Here is a 22,473-nt window from a genome sequence, read left to right on the forward strand (position 1 = left end):
CACAGGTGGTATCTTATTAGTCTCCCAGCCCTTCCCCTGCAGCCCTGCACCCGGCTTGTAGGAGAATTCGACAAATGACGTTTATTAAATTAATGAATAGCCATCAATCATGGTTCTTCCACCAAGGCCCAAAGAGCCAGCTGGAACTGTCGGCTCCCTTCCTCTCCTGGTCTCAGCTGCCCTGCAGAGGTGTCACACTGGCCTGCAGGGGCACCAGAAAAGGATGTGGCTCAGAAGTGAGCAGGAAGCCTGGCGAGGCCCTGCCACTAGGCAGTAAGAGCTCCGATCTCCAAGATCCACAAAACCAGGGAGGAGGAATGTGGTCAGATGGACCCAATGCAGCCTCACTGCATGGCATTTTGCAACCACGTCTGTAACATTTATCCTTCTTTAGAACAGAAATCGGGCCCCAGCAAGATCCATCACAAGCCTCAAACACACTTGCCCAGCAAGTTTCCGTGTGGAAATTTAACCTACAGAATCAATCAGGCGGGCACGAAGATTTCTATACAAGGATGCTCACAGCGGCATCACTTGTAATGAAAAAAAAAAAAAAAACTGTAAACACACGATGGTATATCCATATGATATGATGAAATACCACCTGCTGGTAAAATCGTGTTTTTGTAGAATATTCAGTAACATGAGAAAATGGCCACAACGTGTTAATAAGTAAATAAACAGGAGTCTACAAAACAGCAGGAGCTCAATTTTACCAAAAAAAGGAACAGAAAAAGCCAAAGCCCTACATATTTGCACACACAGGGAAACGTGGAAAGAAAACATACCAAAATATTAGCAGCGGTTTTTCTCTGGGCACTGGAATTCGATGACTTTATGTTTTAGAGTTTTCTGCATATTTTGCTTACTCCACAACAAACATTTTGTCAAGAGAAAAATTAAATGCCATTAAAAAAAGAATTCAAGCACGGCCTGAGGCCAATGGTAGGCAGTGGAGGAAAATGCTGGAAATTGTGAAGATAAAGCTTCATCAGGTCTCTTCCCCAAGCTAGGGGCTGTGCCCTGGGCAGATGTGAATGACAGAAACCAGAAGAAAAGCAGGCCACGGGTCCCCTGAATGGAGATAGGGCAGCCTCCTCACACTGGAGCCACTGCCTGACACTACCCCAAGGCACACGCTTGGCCATCTCTGTCCTCTTCCTGTCCCCTTCTCCAAGACGCAAAGACATTTTCTGGATTTGTCTAGGGCCTGAGAACTCATCCACTTCCGCCCACAGTCCCTAAGGCCTGCCCTGTGCCAGGCCCCATGTGGGCGCTGCAGTTGTACCTGCAGGACCAGATCAGGGACCTGCCTGCACGTCTCCAGGATGGCCACGCCCACCAGCCCTGGAACAGAAATACCCCAGCCCAGCCCACCTTGCTGTGACCTTCCCTCTACTCTACAGAGACCAGCTTGTGCTCTGTCATCTGGGGCTCACAAGCCACAAACCCCATCCCCACACCCTCTCTCCAGGCATATAAAAAGCGCTTTTACCATATGAAGCAGTGACAGCAGCCCTGGCCTTCCCTAGCAGGCAGGTAAGGTGTATTTATAGCCTGGGGATAATCGGATGTTAATTCCTTTCTGCAGAAGAGCAACTGGCATTTCGATTCCCTCCTTTCTGAACTCTTCAGTGAGGCCAGCCGCAGCGGGGAGGCTGTGACTGACACGGAGCAAGGGAACTGCGTGCGTACACACACAAGCATGCACACACACCTCAAACCACCAAAACCCCCAACTGATTCTTACAAAGCCTCAGAGCTAGAAGTCATGTGCCCACCACTCCCTTCTTCCCCAGTTCTACCAACAAGCCAATCCATGTTCACCCTCCCGCTTCCTGGACAACCCCACTGTCACTGCCAGGAGAGCAAATCTCTTCCTGCCAGGTGTTGTATTCCCTGTAAGAATCTACCCTGATCCTGCCTGTCCAGTTGTGACAAGTAGAGCAGAAGGAGCTGTTGATTCCTTCTTCTGAAAAATTCGAGGACAAGTGCTGTTTCCACACATGAATGGCTGGGCAAAGCCCCAGCTCTCAGACCCGCCCTAGAGCAGAGTCCCTCACAGAGCCACGCCCTCTCTCCCGCCCTCCTACCTCTACTCTCAGCCAGGCAATCCATCAAGACACCCCCACCTCCCTGCTGTCCTCAAGCAAAACCTCAGTCCACAGAGGGACAGTTCCTGGCTGGGCATCTTGGGAAGGGACCCTGGGAGGCAGGGCCCACGCGCTACCACACTGAGGAGCGGGTGGTGGACACCACAGGGCCCATGGGAGTCGGGGGGCTTGGACTCCACGCCTCCCTCCACCACCAGGTCAACTGTCAAGGGGACTCCCCATCTGAGTCTGAAAAATGGGGAGCCCGTTTCCTAATGTGGCTTAAAGAAGGCATCATGTAAAGAAGGTGGAAGATGGCCAGACGGACACGAGTCAGTCCCCCTCTGATGCGTTCTCCCAAGGCACAAACCCCGGCCTCGACGCCCGCCCCTCACTGCCCCACTCTCCCGCTAGGAAGATCGCCCTCACCGGGGCGCTGGCCCGGGTGGCTCTGAGTGGAAGGAAGCTCCCTAACCAGCATGTATATAACAACAACATAAGCATTTTATTTTCCATTAAGCTTCTTAGTTTCTTAGTATCACAATGGAATGATGAGAAAACAAGAACCAAAACATGAGTCTTTGCAAATCTCTGACAAAGAGCAGAGACTTGAAGGCAATCGGGGCGGGGGAGACTTGACGGAAGTGCCAAAATAGTCTGACGTCATGTCTCTCCTTGGCTGGCTGCCTGGGCCAAGGAGGGGTGGGGAGGTGGAATGGTGAGAAGGTGGCACTGTTGTAAGCTGTCCTTGGCGTTTCTGCCCCCTGACTGATATGCTCATGATCTGCACACATCACCCACGGGATTCCCTGGTGCCGCCCTGCTACCTGGCCACACGACCCTCCGCCTGCTCCAAACGCCCTGGCAATGCCAACCAGTGCTAAGACGGATCCTGAAGCCAGCACTGCTGGTGGCGGCGAGAGGGAAGTGGAGGGGCAGAGGCAGGCAACCCCACTCAGGGCGTGAGAATCCAAGGAGTGTGACCGAGACTCCTGTGGTGGAAGGTGGAGGTGATGCAGGTGGCATTGGCAGAAGTTCGTGTCCCTCGGGCGGTGAGCAGGCCGGAGAGGCAGGCAGGGCCGGGCCTAGAGCTTCACGGTGCCAGGGGGCAGGCTGTCGTTGCAGAGTCTGTAGTAGCGTAGGTCGTTGACCAGCCTGTGCACATTCTGGGTGAACGAGGGCAGGTCCTGGAAGGCAGGGGCACAGCTGCAGCCCGGCCCCCCTCAGGCCCACCTGCCCCACCGAGCACCCCAAATCACCCACCTCCCAGGCCCCACCAAAGAGTGCACTGGAGCTATGGGGACATTTTCCAAAACTCAAAAGTTCTACTCATTCTTGCACTGTGTGTCAGCAGAGGCTCTGTGCAAGGCACTGCGGGAGGAAGAGAGTACTAGCAAACACCTCCCTGGGCTGGCCTGTGCCACACGCTGTCGCAAGCAATAAAAAGATGTGAGCTTGCCAAGTCCTCACTACAGCCCTCTGATACAGGTCCTATCAGAACCACTGTTGTAAGGGCAAAGAAACGGAAGCACAGAGAGATGAAGAAACTTGTGCCAGGTTGTGCAGGGGGGTGGGGGGGGGTCCAGACTGGAATCAGCACGCTTGCTCCCGCATCTGGGACCTCAGACTGGAGTGGCTGCAGATACGGCCAATCAAGGTGACGCACTTGCATCCAGTGATGTCTGCAGAATCCTTCCCCCACCGGGCTCCAGGCAGCCCCTGCCACTCGGGGGTGACACGGCACTCATGCCACCTACACCTGTGCTGCCGGGAACAGCGTGGACTGCGGAAAGCACCCAGGCTGTGGCATGAGAGGGCCGGAACAGACCGACCCTGAACTACCACATACCACCACAAGACTGTCCTCCTTCAGCGTGGGATTGCCGAGTGCCTACTGCCTAAATCCACGTGAGGAGCAAAATAAAATGTACACCGAGCCCTGTCGGAGCGGGCGGGTGCCCTGCCCTGGCTGGTGGTGCTCAGGTGGTGCCTTCTTAAACCCAAGTGGCAGGACTGGGTACGGGGCACAGCTGAAGGCACTGCCGGCTCTCCTCCACCCAACCCCACACTCTGCCTGGCCGGCCTCCACTCTGCTTTCAGAATTCCACTCGAAGGCTGTTCAAACAGCCCTACTCCCTGGCCCTGGTGGCAAGGCTGGCGCCTCTGCCCCAAGCTCTCTCAGCGCCGCATCCGGCGAGCTTTGGGGAGTGTGTGCAGGCCCTGGAGCCAGAACGCCATGTCTGAATCCCGCTTCCTGGCTCTACCACTTCCAAGTTCTGTAACTGCCAGCTCACTGCGGACCTCCTGAGCCCAGGTCAGCTGTGAAACGGCCAACAGTGCCGAGCTCCAGAGGCTGCTGGGAGGCTTAAACACGCCAGGGCACATGAAGTGCTTGGCACAGTGTCGTCCGCAGAGGGCGCCTGTCTTCACTGAAGACCCGGTGAAGGCAGGGACTGGTGCCCCAGCACCTGGCATCGGGCCCGAGAAGCAGCCAGCTTCAAATACACAGTGAATGAACTAACAGAAGGTGGTGATTCCTGTTTCATCCTCCAAAAAACTAAACAAGGGCTATCTTTCTAATCAGTGGTTCCCAGATGCCAAACAAGAATCTCCTGGGTAGAACACAGGAGTCTGTTTCTCTATTTTTAATGCACCCCAGGTGTCTCTGACATATAATTGAATTTTGAAACCACTGCTTTAAATTAAAAAGTTGACTGATACTGACATCATCACAAACTGATCATTAAACATCAGGATCTGGCCTCTAGGAAGAAGGAAAAAAACACCTCGTGGCTGACGTCAACCTGAAGAAGCTTCGAAGAGAACAAGATAGATCTCAAGAAGAGGAAGATTTCAAGACAAAGGAAACAGGACTTGAAACTAAGAAAAAACTATCCTGGCACATATCACAAATGAGAAAAGCAACAAAGTTTGCTCCAGCAAGAACACATAAATCTGAACACCAAAGCGGACCAGTGGACAGACCGCTCCAGCACAAAGGGTCACATCAAGAACGCCAAGAGGACATGGGAGAAAGCGAGGATGGACGCCTACCCTAAACGTCACCCAGTGTGAGGTGGTGAAAGAGGAAAGTTACTTATTCTGTAGGAAAAGACCCAAGAAGAGCCTCTTGCCAAGAAGCAGAGATGCAGTCACCTGAAACAGAAAGAGGAGGGCTGGTGCGCTCCCAGGAAGAAGCCCCAGGATGGGGAAGCTGGGTACCCTGGGCCCCAACACACCAGCAAGGATGGCTTCGTGTACATCCAGCAACAGCTGCACCCCAGCCCCTGCCAGGTGCTACACAGGCTGGGACGGCCCACCTGACCTTCCCGGGCAGGCAGCAGTGGGACAAGAGGGTGTGTTATGAGACGATGTGGCAGCAGGTCAGCCCAAGCTGAGCCAGGGCCGGTCTGGGAAGAGCCCAGGGCATCCCAGGAACCTAGGTCCCATTTCCAACCCTGGAGACACAGAGGTGCAGCTCCCAAGCACCAGCCACCTCAGCCTGTCTGCAAATCTGGGCAGAGTGACAAGTGTGGCTCCTACCACACTTTAGCACCAGCCTCAGGGTTCACCACCCATGAGGAAACAGCAGGGCCCTGAAGTGCTCTGACTGGGGGTGGGGGCGGGGGGTGGTAAATTCAAAGATACCCAGACAAACCGGATGGACTGCTCGGGCCAGGGACTGGGAAAAAGCATGTGCCCCTCAATCCAGCCAAGCACTGAGTCATCCAGGCACTGCTCAAGATGTTACCAAGCTGCAGCATGGGTATAAACCATGCCCAGAGGCCCTGATGTGCCCCCGAGGCAGCCTGCCCCCTCCTCAGTGAACAGGTGCCAGCCATGAGATCCCACGCTGCCCCCCTTTTAGCCTGGCCTCTTTCTCTCCTCACCCGATCCATCTTGAAATTCCGCCCCAGCACATTCTTCTGGTTGGCATCCACACCATCACAGCTGGTCAGGAACTCTGGGAGGAAGGCTGCGAAGAAGCCATCAAAGTCGACAGAGGCCATGTTGTAAATGGCAATGCCAATCTCCTCTTGCAGAAGGTCGTGGGACTTATGAACCAGAACCTGGAGCAGCACATTCACAAACTGGAACAGCATGGTGGTCCGGAAGATCTTCTGCAGGTGAGAGACCGCGTGAGAGGCCGGCTGTGAGGGCTCACTCAGGCCCCTGGGGTCCCACCCTCCTTCCTGCCATGGTTTCTAGCAACTGGCCAGAGGGGGTGGGCTTAGCCCACAAGGTCCCTCATGAAGGAATCTTTCCAAGAGAGACAGCCACTTACCTTGTGGTATAGCTTCTGCTTGGTGTTGAGAGTCTCCAAGTAGAAGAGATTTTGTTTAAAAAGGTGGATGTCAGGCTGGAGAAAGGACTGTCCAAAAGCCTAGGAAATAAGACCACGATTTTATAAACAGCATTAAACTCCTCCAGACCATGCCCTTCTGGGACATCCACCCTGTGCCAGGAGAACTGATACGCCATGAGTGGCTCCTTATACCAACAGCTGGGGCAAAGGCACCCACTTTCTCAATCCTGAATCTGGTCAGCCCTCTGGAAGGCTCCTCGCCAGTCTTACCTCCTGAGTGTTCCCCTCTGGGCCTCACTTACTTTGGTCTCATCTTGCACCTTTTGTAACAAACCTCTAGAAGTCCTTCACAGGACCTGTCTTTGCAGCTCACGGCTCTAGTCAAATCCCTCAGCAATCTCAGCAGACACCAAGGCCTGCCTGCCTCCCCTCAGGCCAGCCAATCCCCTGCTCAAATCTCACGTCTCATAGCCACAAATCCTTAGAGGCTCCTCCACATCCAGCTGCCTCTGCCTTGGGGTTAAGCAATGGCAAATTTTAAACTGCTTTGGAATTTCTGGGTATAGAAGTTACTAGTTCAGAAGCAAAAAGAAACACATCCCCCAAAACACAAAGCACCTTGCTCCAAAAGAAAGTGACCACAGGGCGAGTGGGGGAGGCCAGTGGTCTGCAGGACCCCTCCCTAGAAGAAGGGGTGACTGCTTTGTCATCCTGTCCCTGGATGACAGAAAGGGATCCTGTAATCCCTGCTACAGTGATAAGATCTCCATGATGACCAATAGGTTCCATTTATTTATTATTTAAACTTGGGTTTACTGAGGTATAACACAAAACTTTTGAGGTTTGTCACTGCATGAATTCTGAACACCACACAGTGTGCCACCCGGCACAATCAAGACACAGAACCTTTCCCTCCCCCCAAGACGTTCCCCTCCCCCCAAGACGTTCCCTCACACCCCCTTTGTAGCAACTAGGCAAGCGCTGCTCATCCTCCGTCCCCACAGTTTTGCCTTTTCCAGAATGTCACATGATGGAATGGAATCATGTAGTATGTAGCCTTTTGGACCTGGCTTTTTTCACCTAGCATAACATATATGAATCATCCATGCTGCTGTCTGTACCAGTAACATGTTCCTTTTTGTTGCGGAGTAATCCTCCGTTACATGCATGCACCAGTTTGTCTATCATTCAGCTGGTGGATACTTGGATTGCTTTCTGTTCTTGGCAATTATGAAAAAGCTATATAAACATGTGTCCAGGCTGTGTGCACATATGCTTTCATTTATCTCAGGGAAAGTACTCAGCCAGTAGGCTGGCTAAGTAATATAGTAACTACATATTTAACTTTATAAGAAACTGCCAAACTGTACAACTACTTTCCACAGTGGCTTTTATCAGCCCTGAGTGGGGGACCAGGCATCAGGCTGCCAAAAAAGTCTTAAAAGCAAGGACGGAGCGGAAGAGGGAGACAGGAGAGGAGCAAACATGAAAACTGCAAACCCAAGCCCTGTGGGGGTGTTGGAGACGGAAGGACCAAGACGGTGCGTGTACACACACCCACATGTATGTTGTATGTTGGTGGGGAGCTGAAGGGAGGAAGCGTAGAAATCCCTCTGATTGGGGGGGGGGGGGGGGACAAAAAAAAAAAAAAAAAAAGAAATCCCTCTGGTTTCTCCATGAGGAAAAACAGCCACGGAAAAAACAAAAAGAGAGCCCTCTACTTAGACTGGGACTTAGAATGACAAAGTTATACACCTGAGTGCAGAACACAGCACGGCGCCTGAAAGCAGCCCCAAACCAGCCTGGCTGTCCTGGCAAGGGGACACCATCCCAAGTCTTCCACAGCAACGTGTGCTTCACGCCCTAGACAGCTCACTCCTATCGGATATAAGTCACAAAAATATAACTCCTATTCCGTTAATTTCCTAAGGTGGGCCCCATGTGACTCTGATACAGGCAGTCTCTTTACACATGGGGAAACAAAGCTATAAGGTAAAAAGAGGACTGACATTTATCAAGCATCTACAAGTGACATGTACTTTGTATATGTTATCTTATTTAACCTGCAACAAACTCATGAAACAGGCAGTATTACCCCACTTTACAGACGAAGAGACTGACTGAGGCACTAAGAAACTAACTTCATAGAGACTAAGAGGTATAGCTGAGCTTTAGATCCAAGACTTCAAAGACAGTACTTGTTCCAGTGGCCAGGTTAGAGGAAGTGGGACCATATGCCAGAGAAGCAAACCAAGGGATGGACAGGCCAACGGACGCAGGCAATGAAGCTCGTCTGTTCTCGGAACACACGGCAGCCTCGCCAGCTCTTCCACGTTACCTGCATGATGGCACTGAACTGGGGCTCGTTCTCCATCTGCTCCTCGGCAATCCCCCTCTGGACGCTGGCCAAGACGGTGGACTTGAAGAAGTACCTCCAGTTGTGATGCAGCGTCCGGAAGAGGAGCTCAAACAGCTCAGCTTTCACATCAGGGGAGGGACGCTGTGGAGACACACACAGCTCAAACCTGCAGCCTGGGGAGCCACTCACGGCTTGGGCCAGAGCAACAAAAAAGCCTAAGAGGTCCCTGGTAACAGCAAGCGGAGTGTCAGCAGTCCACCCATATTCTTGTCACTTCCTGTGCAGAAAGCATCAAGTCCCCTAGGGGGTCAGCAGTTTACAAGAGTACTTTGGCAGAGACATGGCCCACGTTTGAGACAGAATGCATGGGTCAGTGCCAAGGGCCCCCTTTTCTGATGGAGGCACTCAGCTTTTAACACTAGAAAAAAAAAAGCTACTAAGTGGATGAACAATTAAGAATATGGATTTTCCATTCGGAAAGCAGCTGGTTTGATCAGTCATATCTTTTTGGTGGTTCCTTTTCCCAGGATAAATGCTGCTGTCCTGGCTAACCTGTTGGTCTTATACAATCTCTGAGACTGAGGAAAAATACCATGCCTTAAAAGCAGTTCTGCTCTCTAAGGAAAAAACGAAGGTTTGAAGAGCACTTAGGAACCGCAGACAGAAGCTTGGCAGAGGCAGTGTGCTGCACTAGGGGCCCTCCGGGCCTGTCCCCTCCTGCTGGCAGCCAGGACTCTCAGAGCAGGAGAGGAGAAAGGGGGCAGGCTCAGCAGTATTTTCTAACTTAATCAAAAACCTCCAAGTCACTGGAGAGTATGCAGGTCACATTAGTCCAAATGTCTCCACAGAATTCAAAATTATAAGGCCCAGAAATATTTAATTTAGCCTTGATTAAAAATTAAATTGACACCAGAGGTCACAAGCTTCCTCTGCAGGAAGCCCTACAGGGCCCAAGTGTGTTTCATGACTCAAAGCAACTGGACTTGTTTTAGTCTTAGTCTGGACAGTCAAAAAGATTAGCTCTTATTTACATAATTATTACCATAAAATTTAAATTAAATCTATACTTACTCTGGATCTTGTCATGCTGAGTGCCTGTCTCTTTTCTAAGAAGGACAAAGAGCTTTCCTATAACACTGAAAGGTTTATTTGAATGGTTCTGAACACGTGCCTTGTATCCTTGGGACTATGAATATATTTAATAGGAAAGTACATTTGTTACAATATTTGCTGTAGAAAACCACATATTCACTTCAAGTTACGAATTATTTGCCACAGGAAACTGATCTTACTAACCAACCTTGTCATTAACTTGCACTGGACTAGTTCTAATGAACTCAACCAATATAAAAAGACTATACACCAAGCTAAAGGCATTCTTTTTTGGAAAAAACTATTTTACAAGAATATTAAAATAACTAACAAAGGAACCTTAAAACACAATGCATTTTCCTTGATATTTCATTCCCTCCCCAGTGTCGAGATGGGAGGCAGCATGGGAACCACCTTAGTCCCTCCTACCTCAGCAATGATGGGGTACACCTGCTCCATGCACAGGGAGATGATGCTGGGGAGGAAGGGCTTGAACACCTGGCCGGGCTCCTGGACCACCACCTGCAGGATCTTCAGGAACTTCTCCACCACCCGGCAGCCAGTGCTGCCTTCATGGAGGATGCTCTCAGCCAACTGCTCTCTACAGACAAGAGAAAACCACATAATAACCAAAGAAATGTTTCTTTGGGGAACCAGCATGAAAACCGATGCTTGCGGCAAGTGAAAAAAAGGAGCAAAAAGTCCCACACTTTGTAGCCAGGCCCCACTACTTCTCACTTGAATCTGAAAACCAGGGACAGCAGGTCTGTGGTTACCTGGTAAACATATTGAGGAAAGTCTGTATGATCTGCTCAGTGAAAGGCACGCCCATCTGTACTCTAAGGCCTCGAAACAGAGTGAGGAAGAAGCTCAGCATCTCATCAGTCACATCTGAATGGAGGGACCAAGCAAATGGTCAAAGGAATGCACACAGGGATAAACAGAAGCCCTTGGCTGGATCGACTTTCTTCTGCAGTCTGCACCATCATCTCTCTCTAAGGCTTCCTGCTGGAAAAATTTCCCAACACCATCACAGCCAGTGATGGGAAGTGGAAAATGATTAAGGACATACTGAGAAAATAGTTCTAGTCCAGGGACCCTCTGCCTGATGGCTCACTATAGGGAATGAAGGTCACAGATTCCCTAATTGCCCAACATTAATGATGGTCAGAGTTTTCGCTGCAGATGGATAATTTTGTGCTCACACTGATGGAACTACTGAACTGGGCCAACACCTGAGTGCTTGAGCCATTTCTGTGTCCAGTAATTCCTGCAGTCGGGTCAGGGGTTAAGTGGCTAAAAGTGGATAATGAAGGTGTATTTAGGTTGCATGGCCTTGGTCCATCAAATGAATTAATTGCAGAAAATACTGGTTACATTTAGTGCAGTTTCAAGTCTAGATCTCAACAATCATCTCATACAATGCGTTTTGGCTCTAACCGCACATAATCTGCTTGCAAGAGGCAATCAATGAATACTTGCTAACTAAGAAGTGCCTGATATTTCTCTTCTAAGGCTGATGAGACTACTATAAATCCTCTCCTAAGAGCTGGGCAAGTACATCCACAGAGCTAGAGAGAGCCTCTACAGTGACAGTGAGGGGAACCATCTCAGCAAAATGCACCTTGCTTGCTTCTCTTGTATAATGCCCCCGTTACTCCCCCATCCATTTCAGTTAAACGAGGCAGGAGGCCTCAAGTGCCTCAGTGACACATGACACAGGTGCCAAGGCCTGTACTGAGGGCTCTGCTCACTTTTCCATGGGACATTGGTCCCAGACCCTACAAACAGACATTGCTGCCCTCTGCCTTCAGCATCGGGTTTCCCTTGGCTGGGGAAGCCCAGGCCTGCCCTGCCCAACTCGGTGTGCCCGACAGATGTAAGCGGTTGTTCTGGCTCTCGTAGTACCACCCACCAGTGAGGCCTCAGGGCCAGCTCCTACCTGACTGGTGGATGAAAGCTGGAAAGAGGGCCAGGGAGACCTGAACGGATTCCTGCAGCGACTGGTAGCAGATCTGTCGGGACTTGGTGGACTCCCCAGAGATATTCTCCACGATATCATCTAAGACACTAAGTGTCTGGTGGATAATCACTTTGGCTGCAAATCAAGGTTAAGCTGCAGGTTATGACTTGTTCGAGGATAAAGCACAGTAAGAGGGAGGGGAGTAAAGCACAAGGCGAGGGGAAGACGCTTGCGAAGGCATCAGAAGTCTTGCTAAAGGAATGTTCCTGATTATGTTACACATTCTTCTGTCTGCATCCCTCTCTCTTTTAATTTTTGTTTTTGGTTTTTTTTCCATTTTACTGCCAGGACTCCAGCTGCCTGCCTGCTCAGGTTTTTGCCTCAATTTTGCCTCTATCACGAGCAGTAAGTACACAGAGAAGAAAAGATACAATGTATCTCCAGGTTAGGTGCCTCCTACTTACTCAAAACTAAAAGACAGTGAACAGACCAGTGACAAAAGTGTCACAAGGTCATTACCATAGCCAAGAACGGATACATGCAGATCAAATGTTCTCCTTCAAGGATAGAAACTACTGTAGCCAGGTAATCCACACAAACACCCTGTCATGCACGTGTAATGGTGCTGGGTTCAGGAATAAATGCCCTGATCAATCTTTCGCCTATCAGGCCTATAGCCTGATAACATGTATAATTATTATTATTATATTATTGACGATACATAATTCTAACAACACCCTGATGTATGAGTTCACATCGTGATTCCATATAGCACAAATAGAGGCAGTGGCCAGCAAACAGGCAGGAGGCCAGAGAACCCTGGATATGAGTCACAGATGATCACTAGATGGCTGTACACCGTAGTCAGGATCGGTGCACCGGGAGTAGCCAGCAGCCCCACCTTTGCAGGTGTACTGTAAGGATTTTAGAGACAAGGTTCAGAACAGTTCTAGCAATGCACCTGGCATATAAGAAGGTCAGCATGGGGAAGCAGTCTTCATCCCCCAGCATGAGTGGGGTCATCCTTCCCCTGAGACAAGGAGCTTCCCACCGGCCTCCCCAAGGAGATCCCTATGGCTTGCCTGAGCCTGGCAGCCTCAACTGACAACCCCAGGGGCTAAGCCAGAGCTGGGCTGAGAAAGCCACCCTCCACCTGGCACCACTCTCTGGACCGCCCTGAACACAGCACTCGCCAACCTTGATGGGGCTGGAGAAGCTTCCAGGGAAGGGTAAAGCAGAAAGGAGACATGCTTAGGAAAGCGAACAGAATCAGGGCTGGACCCTAACTTTGCTAGATTCTGAGTCTTGGGTTCCTCACCTGAAAATGTGGATAGAGAGCATCACCTCACTCACAGGACTGAGGACGAATGAAGACAATGGCTCATAACAGGCCTGGTCCCTGTCCACAGTGACTTTGGGAAGTGACGTTGAAAGGCACACCCACACCATTGATTAAGGAGCCACTCACAACTACAAGCAGCACATGGACTTTTACCAAGCCAGGAAATCACACTTAGGACAGACATTTCCTCAAGAAAGCACAAGCCCTAAGGGAAGCAGTTTAGGAGAAAAAGTCAACAGAGTCAAGAGACCAAAATGTGACCTCTGACATTGAAGGAAACTGAAACATGAACCAAGATTTATTTGCAAAAATGTGCAAGTGAAAAATTGAAAGCACTCTAAGTACGTACTAACAGGAGGATGGGTAAACTGTGGTACGCTGCAGGGTAGGTGTGTTGGTCTGTTTTGTGTAAAGGAATCCCTGAGGCTGAGTAATTTATAAAGAAAAGAGGTTTATTTGGCTCACACTTCTGCAGGCTGTACAAGCAGCATGGCATCTGCTTCTCCTGAGGGCCTCAGGGAGCTTCCAGTTGTGGTAAATAGTGCAGGGGGAGCAGGCGTGTCACATGGCCAGTGAGGAAGTCAGAGAGGGAGGAGATGGTACCCAGCTCCTTTGGACAACCAGCTCTGGTGTGAACTAATTATCGCAGCAAGGGCACCAGGGCATTCATGAGGGATGTGCCCCTATGCCCAAAATAACCTCCCACCAGGCCCCACCTCCAACACTGGGGATCAAATTTCAACGTGAGATTTGGAGGGGCCAAATATGCAAACCATATCAGTGGGATACTATAAAGCCATTAAAAACCATGCTTTCTCCCAGAAAAATGGATGGCTTAAAAAAAAAATTCATTTCCCAGTATGTAGAGGTGAACTGCTTTGTTTGCTTATACAAACACCTGAAATGGATCAATAATCTCCATAGGATTTATTTTATCTACAGAAGGCACCACCAAGAGTGTCTTCTACGGATGTTTTTCTCAGGGCCCCAGCATTTTTTTCATTTTAAATAAGAGAAGGGGCAGTGTGCATTCAGGAAATCTGTCCATCTGCTGTGTTGACTGAATTCCATAGACAAGCAGGATTCTGCCACCTTAGTCTGGCTTTCCTGCTTGGCAGCTACGTGACAATGGACAAAGGAATGCACCTCAGGAGCCTCAGATGCAAATCTCATCTGCCACAGAGGAAGAACAATGCCTGCCCCACCCCCCTCCCTGGGTTGTCCCTGCCTAGCGTCACTTACTGTCATCCAGTGGCATCTTTCTCTGTGGGGCAACAGCATTGGGTTTCAGGTTGCGATAGTCACGGGACAGTGCGGAGATGAGGCTGGCATGATTGATGGAACGCACAGGCCACTGCTGCTCATTCTCTGGAAGGTTTGGCCACGGAAGCAGCAAGATGTTGGAGAGAGCTCGGCAGACCAACACCTGAGCCTAGAAGACCCCAAAGGCACTCATCAGAGGTCAAAGAGCAACAGAGAGCAGAGCAGCTGTGCCTAACACAGCCTTCAGCACCCACTGCACACTTTTGAGCTCAGGCCCCCAGGCTTTCTTATAACCTGGGCAGGGCCTTTGGTCCACTCTAAGGCAGCCTGGGGAGGAAAAAGAAATGAACAAAAACACCCCGTCTGGGTATACCACAACCCAGGGCCAGTCTCAGTAATCACTCCTGGTGCCCTCATTTCCCCTCTAATCTGGTGCTGGAAGCATGTAGAGGAGGAATCACGCTGCAGACACTGATCTAACGTGTCCCTCAGCTGTTGGCTTCTGACACCCTCTGAGAAGCTACTTAGAACTGGGTTGTTAGGAGAATCTCAGGCCACGTGTCCTTAGCCCCAGGATGGAGCAATGCACTCAAATCCAGGTGCTCCTAAGTACCTGCTTCAACTCCCCTCCTCTACCACCCACCCCACCTTAGCCTCCCAGGAAGATTCTGAAGAATACACTTGACTGGAGCTTGTCAACCTTAAAAAAAAAAAAAACACTTAAACAATGACAGCAACAAAAAGCAGACTATTAGAATCAAAAAGAACACAAAGAGGACTCTCACAGCACCGGCCAAATTACCAGGTGACCAGAAGCTGTTACACATCCCAACCAGCACACCGACTGTGCATCAGAAAGAGCATTATAAGAACCACCGAGGCTATGTCAGGGCCACACCCGTAAGAAATCTACGTTGGCATGGCCTGTAAACTCTGAATGCAAAAATAAATTCGAGACTCTTCTTCCTCAGCTTCCTCAGGTCTAAGCCACCTGGCTCTGGGGGAGTTCTAGGGCCTCACCTTATCGACAAGTCGCTGGGCAGAGGCATCAGTGATTCTGTTGAACACTTTCTGCACTGCAGGGATGCTGATCAGAAAGACGGGCCGCACGGTGGTAGCCAGGGAGACCAGTAAGTGGCACGCAGAGAGCAGCAACTTGTCTTGGACCTGGAGAGGGAAGAAAACATCAGCTCACTACAGCCCCTGCGAGACTGGTTTTAGAAGAACTCTGCTGAGGTAGCCACGAGCTAAATATGGTTCTTGGCTGCCAGATGATACCACCTAGGCTCTAGCTCCAGAAATGTCCTCAACAGGGAACCCATCTTCACTGTCATGTCCATAGTGCCTGCTCTCACAGCTCCTCCTTCATAGTCACTGGCAGCTTTGAACTTCATCACTTCTCGGCCCAAGCGCTCCTTATCAGCTGTGAAATCACATAGCAAACTTGGCGTATCAGCCAACAGCCAACTCAGGCCCTTCAAACAACCTGGGACTCTTCATCTCACTCCTCAAGATCTCTCTGAATCCCCAACTTCCTGTGCTTCATCAGTCACGCCAGTCTCTCCTACTTTTCTCACCTTCACATGCCTATCAAATACTTGGTTCAATTACCATTGTCACTTTCAAATTAGCAAAAAGAGAAAAAGTTTATAGATTAGGACCTAATGCTAGTAAGACTGGTGAAAACAGCGCACCTAAGAGTCAGGGCATGTAGAATTATTTAGGAAAAAAACATTGGTATCGTCTCCTAGAACCACAAAATATTCCTAACCTTTAACCCACTTAACTCTACTTCTTCTAAGGAAATTAGGACAAAGCTACATTCATGAACGCACGAATTTCAGAATTGTCTTTTTTTTTTTTTTTAATGTAGGCAGCCTAAGAGTCTAGCAATGGCTAGGTAAATTACGAAACATACTTCCGATGGAATATTAGAATTCTTTTACAAATTATAATTATAAATACAACATAAATTTATGAAAAACAATATGCTGCTCTTATAAAAATAATACATTGCTAAAAGTGGTACGAAAGGCTATTTGTGATTAAAACTAAAAGAAAAAATCAGAAAAATAAGGATCTGTATGCTCAAGTAATATAAATTGGCAGTCTTCTTAGAGGACAACTTAATAGAATCTGTCAAATTTTCCATGGATATGACCTTTGACACAGTAATCCTACTTCCGGGAATCCACCCTACAGGCCCACTAGCGTATGTGGAGAAAGATGGACACAAAAGGAGCTCCTTTCCATCTCCAGGAAAATTACAACACATTCTCACAAAACACCATCACTGGGCAATTTAAAAGACTGAAGTCTCTCTACATACATATGTAAAGGAAATCAAGGCATATTGTTAGGCAAAAACAGCTCTCCATCTAGCTATCTACTAAGTTTTACCTGTTACGTAAAAATGGAAAGAAGTCTGGAAGGATGTAGAGGCATACCTCAGAGGTGTTGCAGGGTCGGTTCCAGACCACCACAACAAATAAATACTGTAATAAAGTGAGGCACATGAACTTTTTGGTTTCCCAGAGTATAGACGTTATCTTTATGCTATACTGTAGTGTTTCCTCTACACTGAAACGTGTTTAGTATAACCACCTTCATCCGTGATCTGCATAACCTGCTGCAGCTTCTGCATCGACACTTGCTCTTCACCCTGTACTGTCACGCTATGGAGATGGCTTCTCTCCTGAAACCTCACCAACCAACCTCTACTAACTTCAAACTTTTCTTCTGCAGTTTCCTCACTTTTCTCAGCCTTCAAAATTGCAATTAAGCTGCTTTGCTTTCTTATAATTCGTGTGATCACCAGAGTAGCACTTTTAATTTCCTTCAAGAACTTTTCCTTTGCACTCACAACTTGGTCAACTATTTGGTGTAAGAAACCTAGCTTTTATCCTCTCTCACCTTTCGACATGGCTTCCTCATTAAGCATAATCGTTTCTAGCTTTTGATTTAAAGTGAGAGACGTGCAACTCTTCCTTTCACTTGAACACTTAGAGGCCATCATAGGGTTATTACTGGCCTAATTTCAATACTGTTGTGCCTCAAGGAATATGAAGGCCTGAGGCCAGGGAGTGGGGGAATGGTCAGTAGTGGAGCACTCAGAACACACACATTCATTAAGTTCATGGTCTTCTACAGGCGTGCTTCATGCACCCCAAAGCAATTACGATAGTAACACTAAAGATCACCAATCACAAATCACCATAATGGATACAGCACAAACTGTTGGAAAAATGGCACTGACAGACTTGCTCAACGCAGCGTTGCCATAAACCCTCAATTTGTGTTTAAAAAAAAAAAAAGGCACTATCTACAAAGTGTAATAAAGTGAGGTATGCCTGAACAACCAACTCCTGACAGTGCTTACCTTGGGAAGGAAAATGTTTCAGAGGAAGGGATTAAAAAGGACAACTTTTTTTTTTTTTTTTTTTTTTTTTTGAGACAGAGTCTCACTTTGTTGCCCGGGCTAGAGTGAGTGCCGTGGCATCAGCCTAGCTCACAGCAACCTCAGACTCCTGGGCTTAAGCGATCCTACTGCCTCAGCCTCCCGAGTAGCTGGGACTACAGGCATGAGCCACCATGCCCGGCTAATTTTTTTGTATATATATTTTTAGTTGGCCAGATAATTTCTTTCTATTTTTAGTAGAGACGGGGTCTCACTCTTGCTCAGGCTGGTTTCGAACTCCTGACCTCGAGCGATCCACCCGCCTCGGCCTCCCAGAGCTAGGATTACAGGCGTGAGCCACCGCGCCCGGCCGTGGACAACTTTTTAAGCCTGTAAATTTGAACAATATTTTACTTCTACACAATGAGCATATATATATTCATGTGGGACTTGGACAACTAAAACAATAAAGTTATATTTTAATGTATGTGCACTACAACTCAAAAGGAACATGAAATAACACAGTTATATCAGTGGTAAGAATTATGGATCTGTGTAATATTTTGATTTTATAGTAAATAGATATACGGACAGAAGGACAGACAGAGAGTTAGAAAAAAAGTGTAGCCCTCGCTGTTGCAAGACCTTGGTGCTGATTAGAGGTGTGATTGCATCCATGGCAGTAGAGATTAGCGTCACAAACTGCTGCGTGTTCTGCCGATGAGCTTCGCTGCAGTACTGCGCTAACCAGTGAGAGTAAGCCTGGAGCGCAGCCAGGGACTGAGCATGCCTGCAGAAACAAGAGAAGATGGGATTTTAAAGGTTATGGTGAAAATTTATTAGCATTAAGCTTGTTTCCACAGGAGGTAAGAATTCCACCTGCTGCATTTAGGTGACAGTATGGAAATCATTTACTTGCTCACATAGGACCTAAATAAAATACTCATCATGTAAATACTGCCACTACTGCCTAGAACCCAGAAGGCAGTTAGCAGATGTCTATCAGATCTTATTCAGTCTTTCGGAGACACGTGTGAGTTCACCTGAGAGAGAATGGTAAAACAGAATCAAGGAACTTAAATGATGATGTTGACTTTAGTACTAGTAAAAATTTAACATCCATAGCTGCAGATCAAAGAGTGACTCTGTCTCCACCAAAAAAAAAAAAAAAACCACAATTGATCAAAGATCAATCAGTCTTAAACGAGGTGAGGCAATTGTCTCAGAGCTTGAAAACACGAGGCCTTCTAAGACAACTACATTTCTAACTTTTCAGTAATAATAAGTAAGCTGTGGGACATTTTGAGATGACACAAAAACACTGTTCCCCATGGTTTGGGGTCCACTGAAGATCTTTGCCTAAATCATTATTACATTGGTGGTGGCAAACTGGTGATTTTTCTTTTTCCTTTTCTGTCCATTAGCTGGCATTCCTCCGTAAAAAGAGCTTTCTCTCCCCTCATCGTTTTTTATCACTATGGATGCATGGGTTCGTTGTATTCAATATGGCATAAACCATTATTATTCTTATTTGCTCCTGATAATCAAATTATCAAGTTTGACCAGGAAAAACTCCTTCAAGTTAGTCCCTGTTTCCTTTTCACATGTTCCCAACATTCCCCCACCACCTCCTCAGGTGCTGAGTCACCAAGGTTCCCCAGAGTCACACTGCCCCACACTCAGGAGCTTTTCTCCAAGAAGCTCTGGATCCTTTTAGTGGAAAATGTATTCTACAAACCAAGACCTCGGTATAAGGGAGAGGATGGCTACTGGAGTGTCACCGCTTCTAGGACCTTTCAGTAGACAGAGCTAGGATATAGGCAGACACCACTTTAAAAATCAAATTTAGCATCAATAATTATAGGGAAAATTGATATTAAGAGCCTCCTATATGATGCAAGCCAAAAGGCGCACCACTGCCTATGCAGTAATCTCCCTAAAAATATTTAATCTGAATCTAATATGGTAGAAACAACTAGACATATCCAGATTGTTGGACATTTATTTAAAAAAAAAAAAAAAAAACCTAAGGTCTGGATCTACAGAAAGTCATAAGTCAGTCTCTCTCTCACACATGCTTACATGCACACACACATCCAACTGGGGAAACTATTTTAAATTACAGGAGATAAATTTAATGTGTGGTTCATGATCAGACCTTGGATCCTGCCCCCCAAAAAGATATGAAGAACATTCCTGGAACAATTAGAGATATCTGAATATGGACTAGATATTAAAGCACATTACTGTACCCATTAAATTATGTTGAGTATTGACAATGGGTAGGAGAATGACCTTATCCCCAAGAAGATACACGCTGAATGATTTATGGATGAAGTGATATGTTGTCTGCAGTTTATTTTCAAATGGTTCAGCAAAAAAATTTTTATGTACATATGTACAGAGAGAAAGCACAAGAAACAAAGGCAAATGTGGTAGAATATTTATAATTGATTATTCTAGGCTTAGGTCTAACAGTGTTTATTCTCTTATTTTTTCTATTTTCCATAGGTTTGAACTTTTTTCAAATATGATGTTGAATAAGAAAAGGTACTAAGTACCTTAAAGTAAGAAAATACAGATATTGGGAGTTTGAAATACATAGTGACCAGGTAGTTGTTTTGTATTCTATATTGAGAATTCGTTGATTATTGTACCCTTAAGTTCTAACTACCAAAACTAAGGAACAAAGACATCAAAGTTAGCCTTTGGACCCTGAGAATTTCAGTCAATCTAGCACACTGATAGAGCTCCACAGGTTGACAGGAAGGGCTCTAAAACTTCCTGGAATTTGCACACACTGTGTTTGTAAGCAAACTGGCATCTTTCTCAGGAGAAGCTTCACAGGTTTCTCAAATACTCAAAAAGGAAAGCAAGATAAAAAGAAAGTTTAAAACCACCATAGTAAATAAGATTCCCTTTTCATCATTTATCTAATCTGCAGCTCAAGAATGTTCCAAGAACAGGAACAGTAGACTTTTACTATAAAAACCAGAGTATAAATAATTTGGGCTTTGCAGACCACATACTATCACAACTGTTAATACTTAACTCTGCTGCTATGGTGCAAAAGCAGCCATAGATAATATGTAAATAAATAAGTGTGGCCATGCTCCAATAAAACTTTACTTACAAAAGTAGGCAGTGGGCCAGATTTGGCACAAGCCATAGTTTCCAACCCCCTGGCTCTAGTCTAGAGCAAGCCTTGCTTCTGGGCAGTGTAGTATCTGGGACACAGCCCCATCTCCAGTTCCTGCCCTTCCATCCCTTCCATATGTCACTTTGCTAATGGCATGTTGTTTGCAGAGTTTCTCAAAGTGTGCTCCCTGGATGTCCTGCTTCAAAATAACCTGAGGTTTCCACTTAATACGCAAATCTTGCTAAATCAGAATCTCTGAGAAAACATGTTTCCCAAGTATTTTTCTGTACCCGACAGTTTCAGCCAATCGTCTACAGGGTAAGATTCATGGCATTCAGGATGTTTCCACATTAGTCCCCATATACCTACCCAGTCTCATCTCCCACCACACAAAGTGCTCACCTCCCTAACTGCGTGACTCTGTCACAGCTTGTACTGTTCCTTCCTCCTGAAATGCCTACTCCACAGAACGTCCACTCCAGCTCTCATCTGCCTAATTCCACTTTCTCCAACCCTGAGACATACAATCAAACAATCTCTCTAGGTTTGGAGTTTAAGAGTTTTTTCCCTATTCATGTTCCCTCTTCTCTATGAAATCTTTTGGAGGTGGGGGACAAGGTCTTTTCTGAGAATGCACAAACACCAAACTCTAGACTTACACATCAATGAGGTCAGGCTTCAATACTGATGGCACAGCAGTTTCAATGTTGTACAGTTTTATCTGAGATCCATACAGAGTAACTTTGACCAACCTGTTGGCAAAGAAGCAGGTAAACAAGAACATTCAGCTTGTGGACTAAAACAGCAAAATAGACAAAGTACCAACACAGGTCCCAAGGACAGACTTTATTTCATACAAAAAAAAAAAAAAAAATCAAGACTAGAGACTTCAATTTTACGTCAAGGAAAATATCTGAGATGTGCATAACGATTTAAATTCAAGCATATTAACTAAAGCATTATTTACAGTGTCAAAAATTTTGAAAACAATATAAATATCTACTACAGAGGATGTAATACAATATATACAATATAAACTATGGTTAGAATAGTTAATGACAAATAGTCAAGATACTTGCAACATGAAAAGGCTGTAACAAATATATATACAAAATATATCCAATTTTGTTTTCAAAATGTGTATCTGCTAACAGAAGAAAAGCTGGAAGAATTTTCACCAGAATACGCTTGCTAGTACTACTTGCTTTGGGGGCAGGATGAAGTGAGTAGACTATGGATGATTTTCATTCCCTACTGTTCTGTATTTCCAAATTGTCTATGAAGATACATACTGCTTTTATAAATGAGAATAATAGCATTTAAAAAGCAGACGTGCTCTTTTGATAGTTTACCTAAATAGGTTGACATGGACCTTTCGATAAAATTTACAATGAAGAAACCATCTTAGCTTTTACTTAAAATCATTTTTAAAAGGAAATATTTCAGGTGGATATAATAAAATATAGCAAATTATCCACTGTAAGATCTAAGTGGTGGGTATACAGGTATTCCCTATACA

General features: G+C 46.8%; 1 protein-coding gene across 3 annotated transcripts in view; it reads right to left on the bottom strand.

The window, feature by feature from the left end:
* Positions 1-2,575: 2,575 nt before the first annotated feature.
* Positions 2,576-22,473, bottom strand: part of XPO6 (exportin 6) — a 98,144-nt gene continuing 78,246 nt past the window's right edge. For 2 of the 3 annotated variants that reach the window (XM_045542856.1, XM_045542855.1), the window contains exons 14-24: positions 21,614-21,706; positions 18,461-18,605; positions 15,439-15,585; positions 14,398-14,587; positions 11,793-11,948; positions 10,627-10,741; positions 10,280-10,451; positions 8,738-8,899; positions 6,379-6,477; positions 5,984-6,214; positions 2,576-3,280 (exon numbers count right to left, since the gene is read on the bottom strand). In XM_045542856.1, coding sequence (XP_045398812.1) covers positions 3,179-3,280; positions 5,984-6,214; positions 6,379-6,477; positions 8,738-8,899; positions 10,280-10,451; positions 10,627-10,741; positions 11,793-11,948; positions 14,398-14,587; positions 15,439-15,585; positions 18,461-18,605; positions 21,614-21,706 — 1,612 coding nt within the window. In that variant the 3' untranslated portion in view covers positions 2,576-3,178. The remainder of the gene's footprint in view (positions 3,281-5,983; positions 6,215-6,378; positions 6,478-8,737; positions 8,900-10,279; positions 10,452-10,626; positions 10,742-11,792; positions 11,949-14,397; positions 14,588-15,438; positions 15,586-18,460; positions 18,606-21,613; positions 21,707-22,473) is intronic. The other variant, XM_045542857.1, reaches the window with a different exon arrangement.

This window comes from Lemur catta, chromosome 2 (genome assembly GCF_020740605.2).
Source record: "Lemur catta isolate mLemCat1 chromosome 2, mLemCat1.pri, whole genome shotgun sequence".
Classification (NCBI taxonomy): Eukaryota; Metazoa; Chordata; class Mammalia; order Primates; family Lemuridae; genus Lemur; species Lemur catta.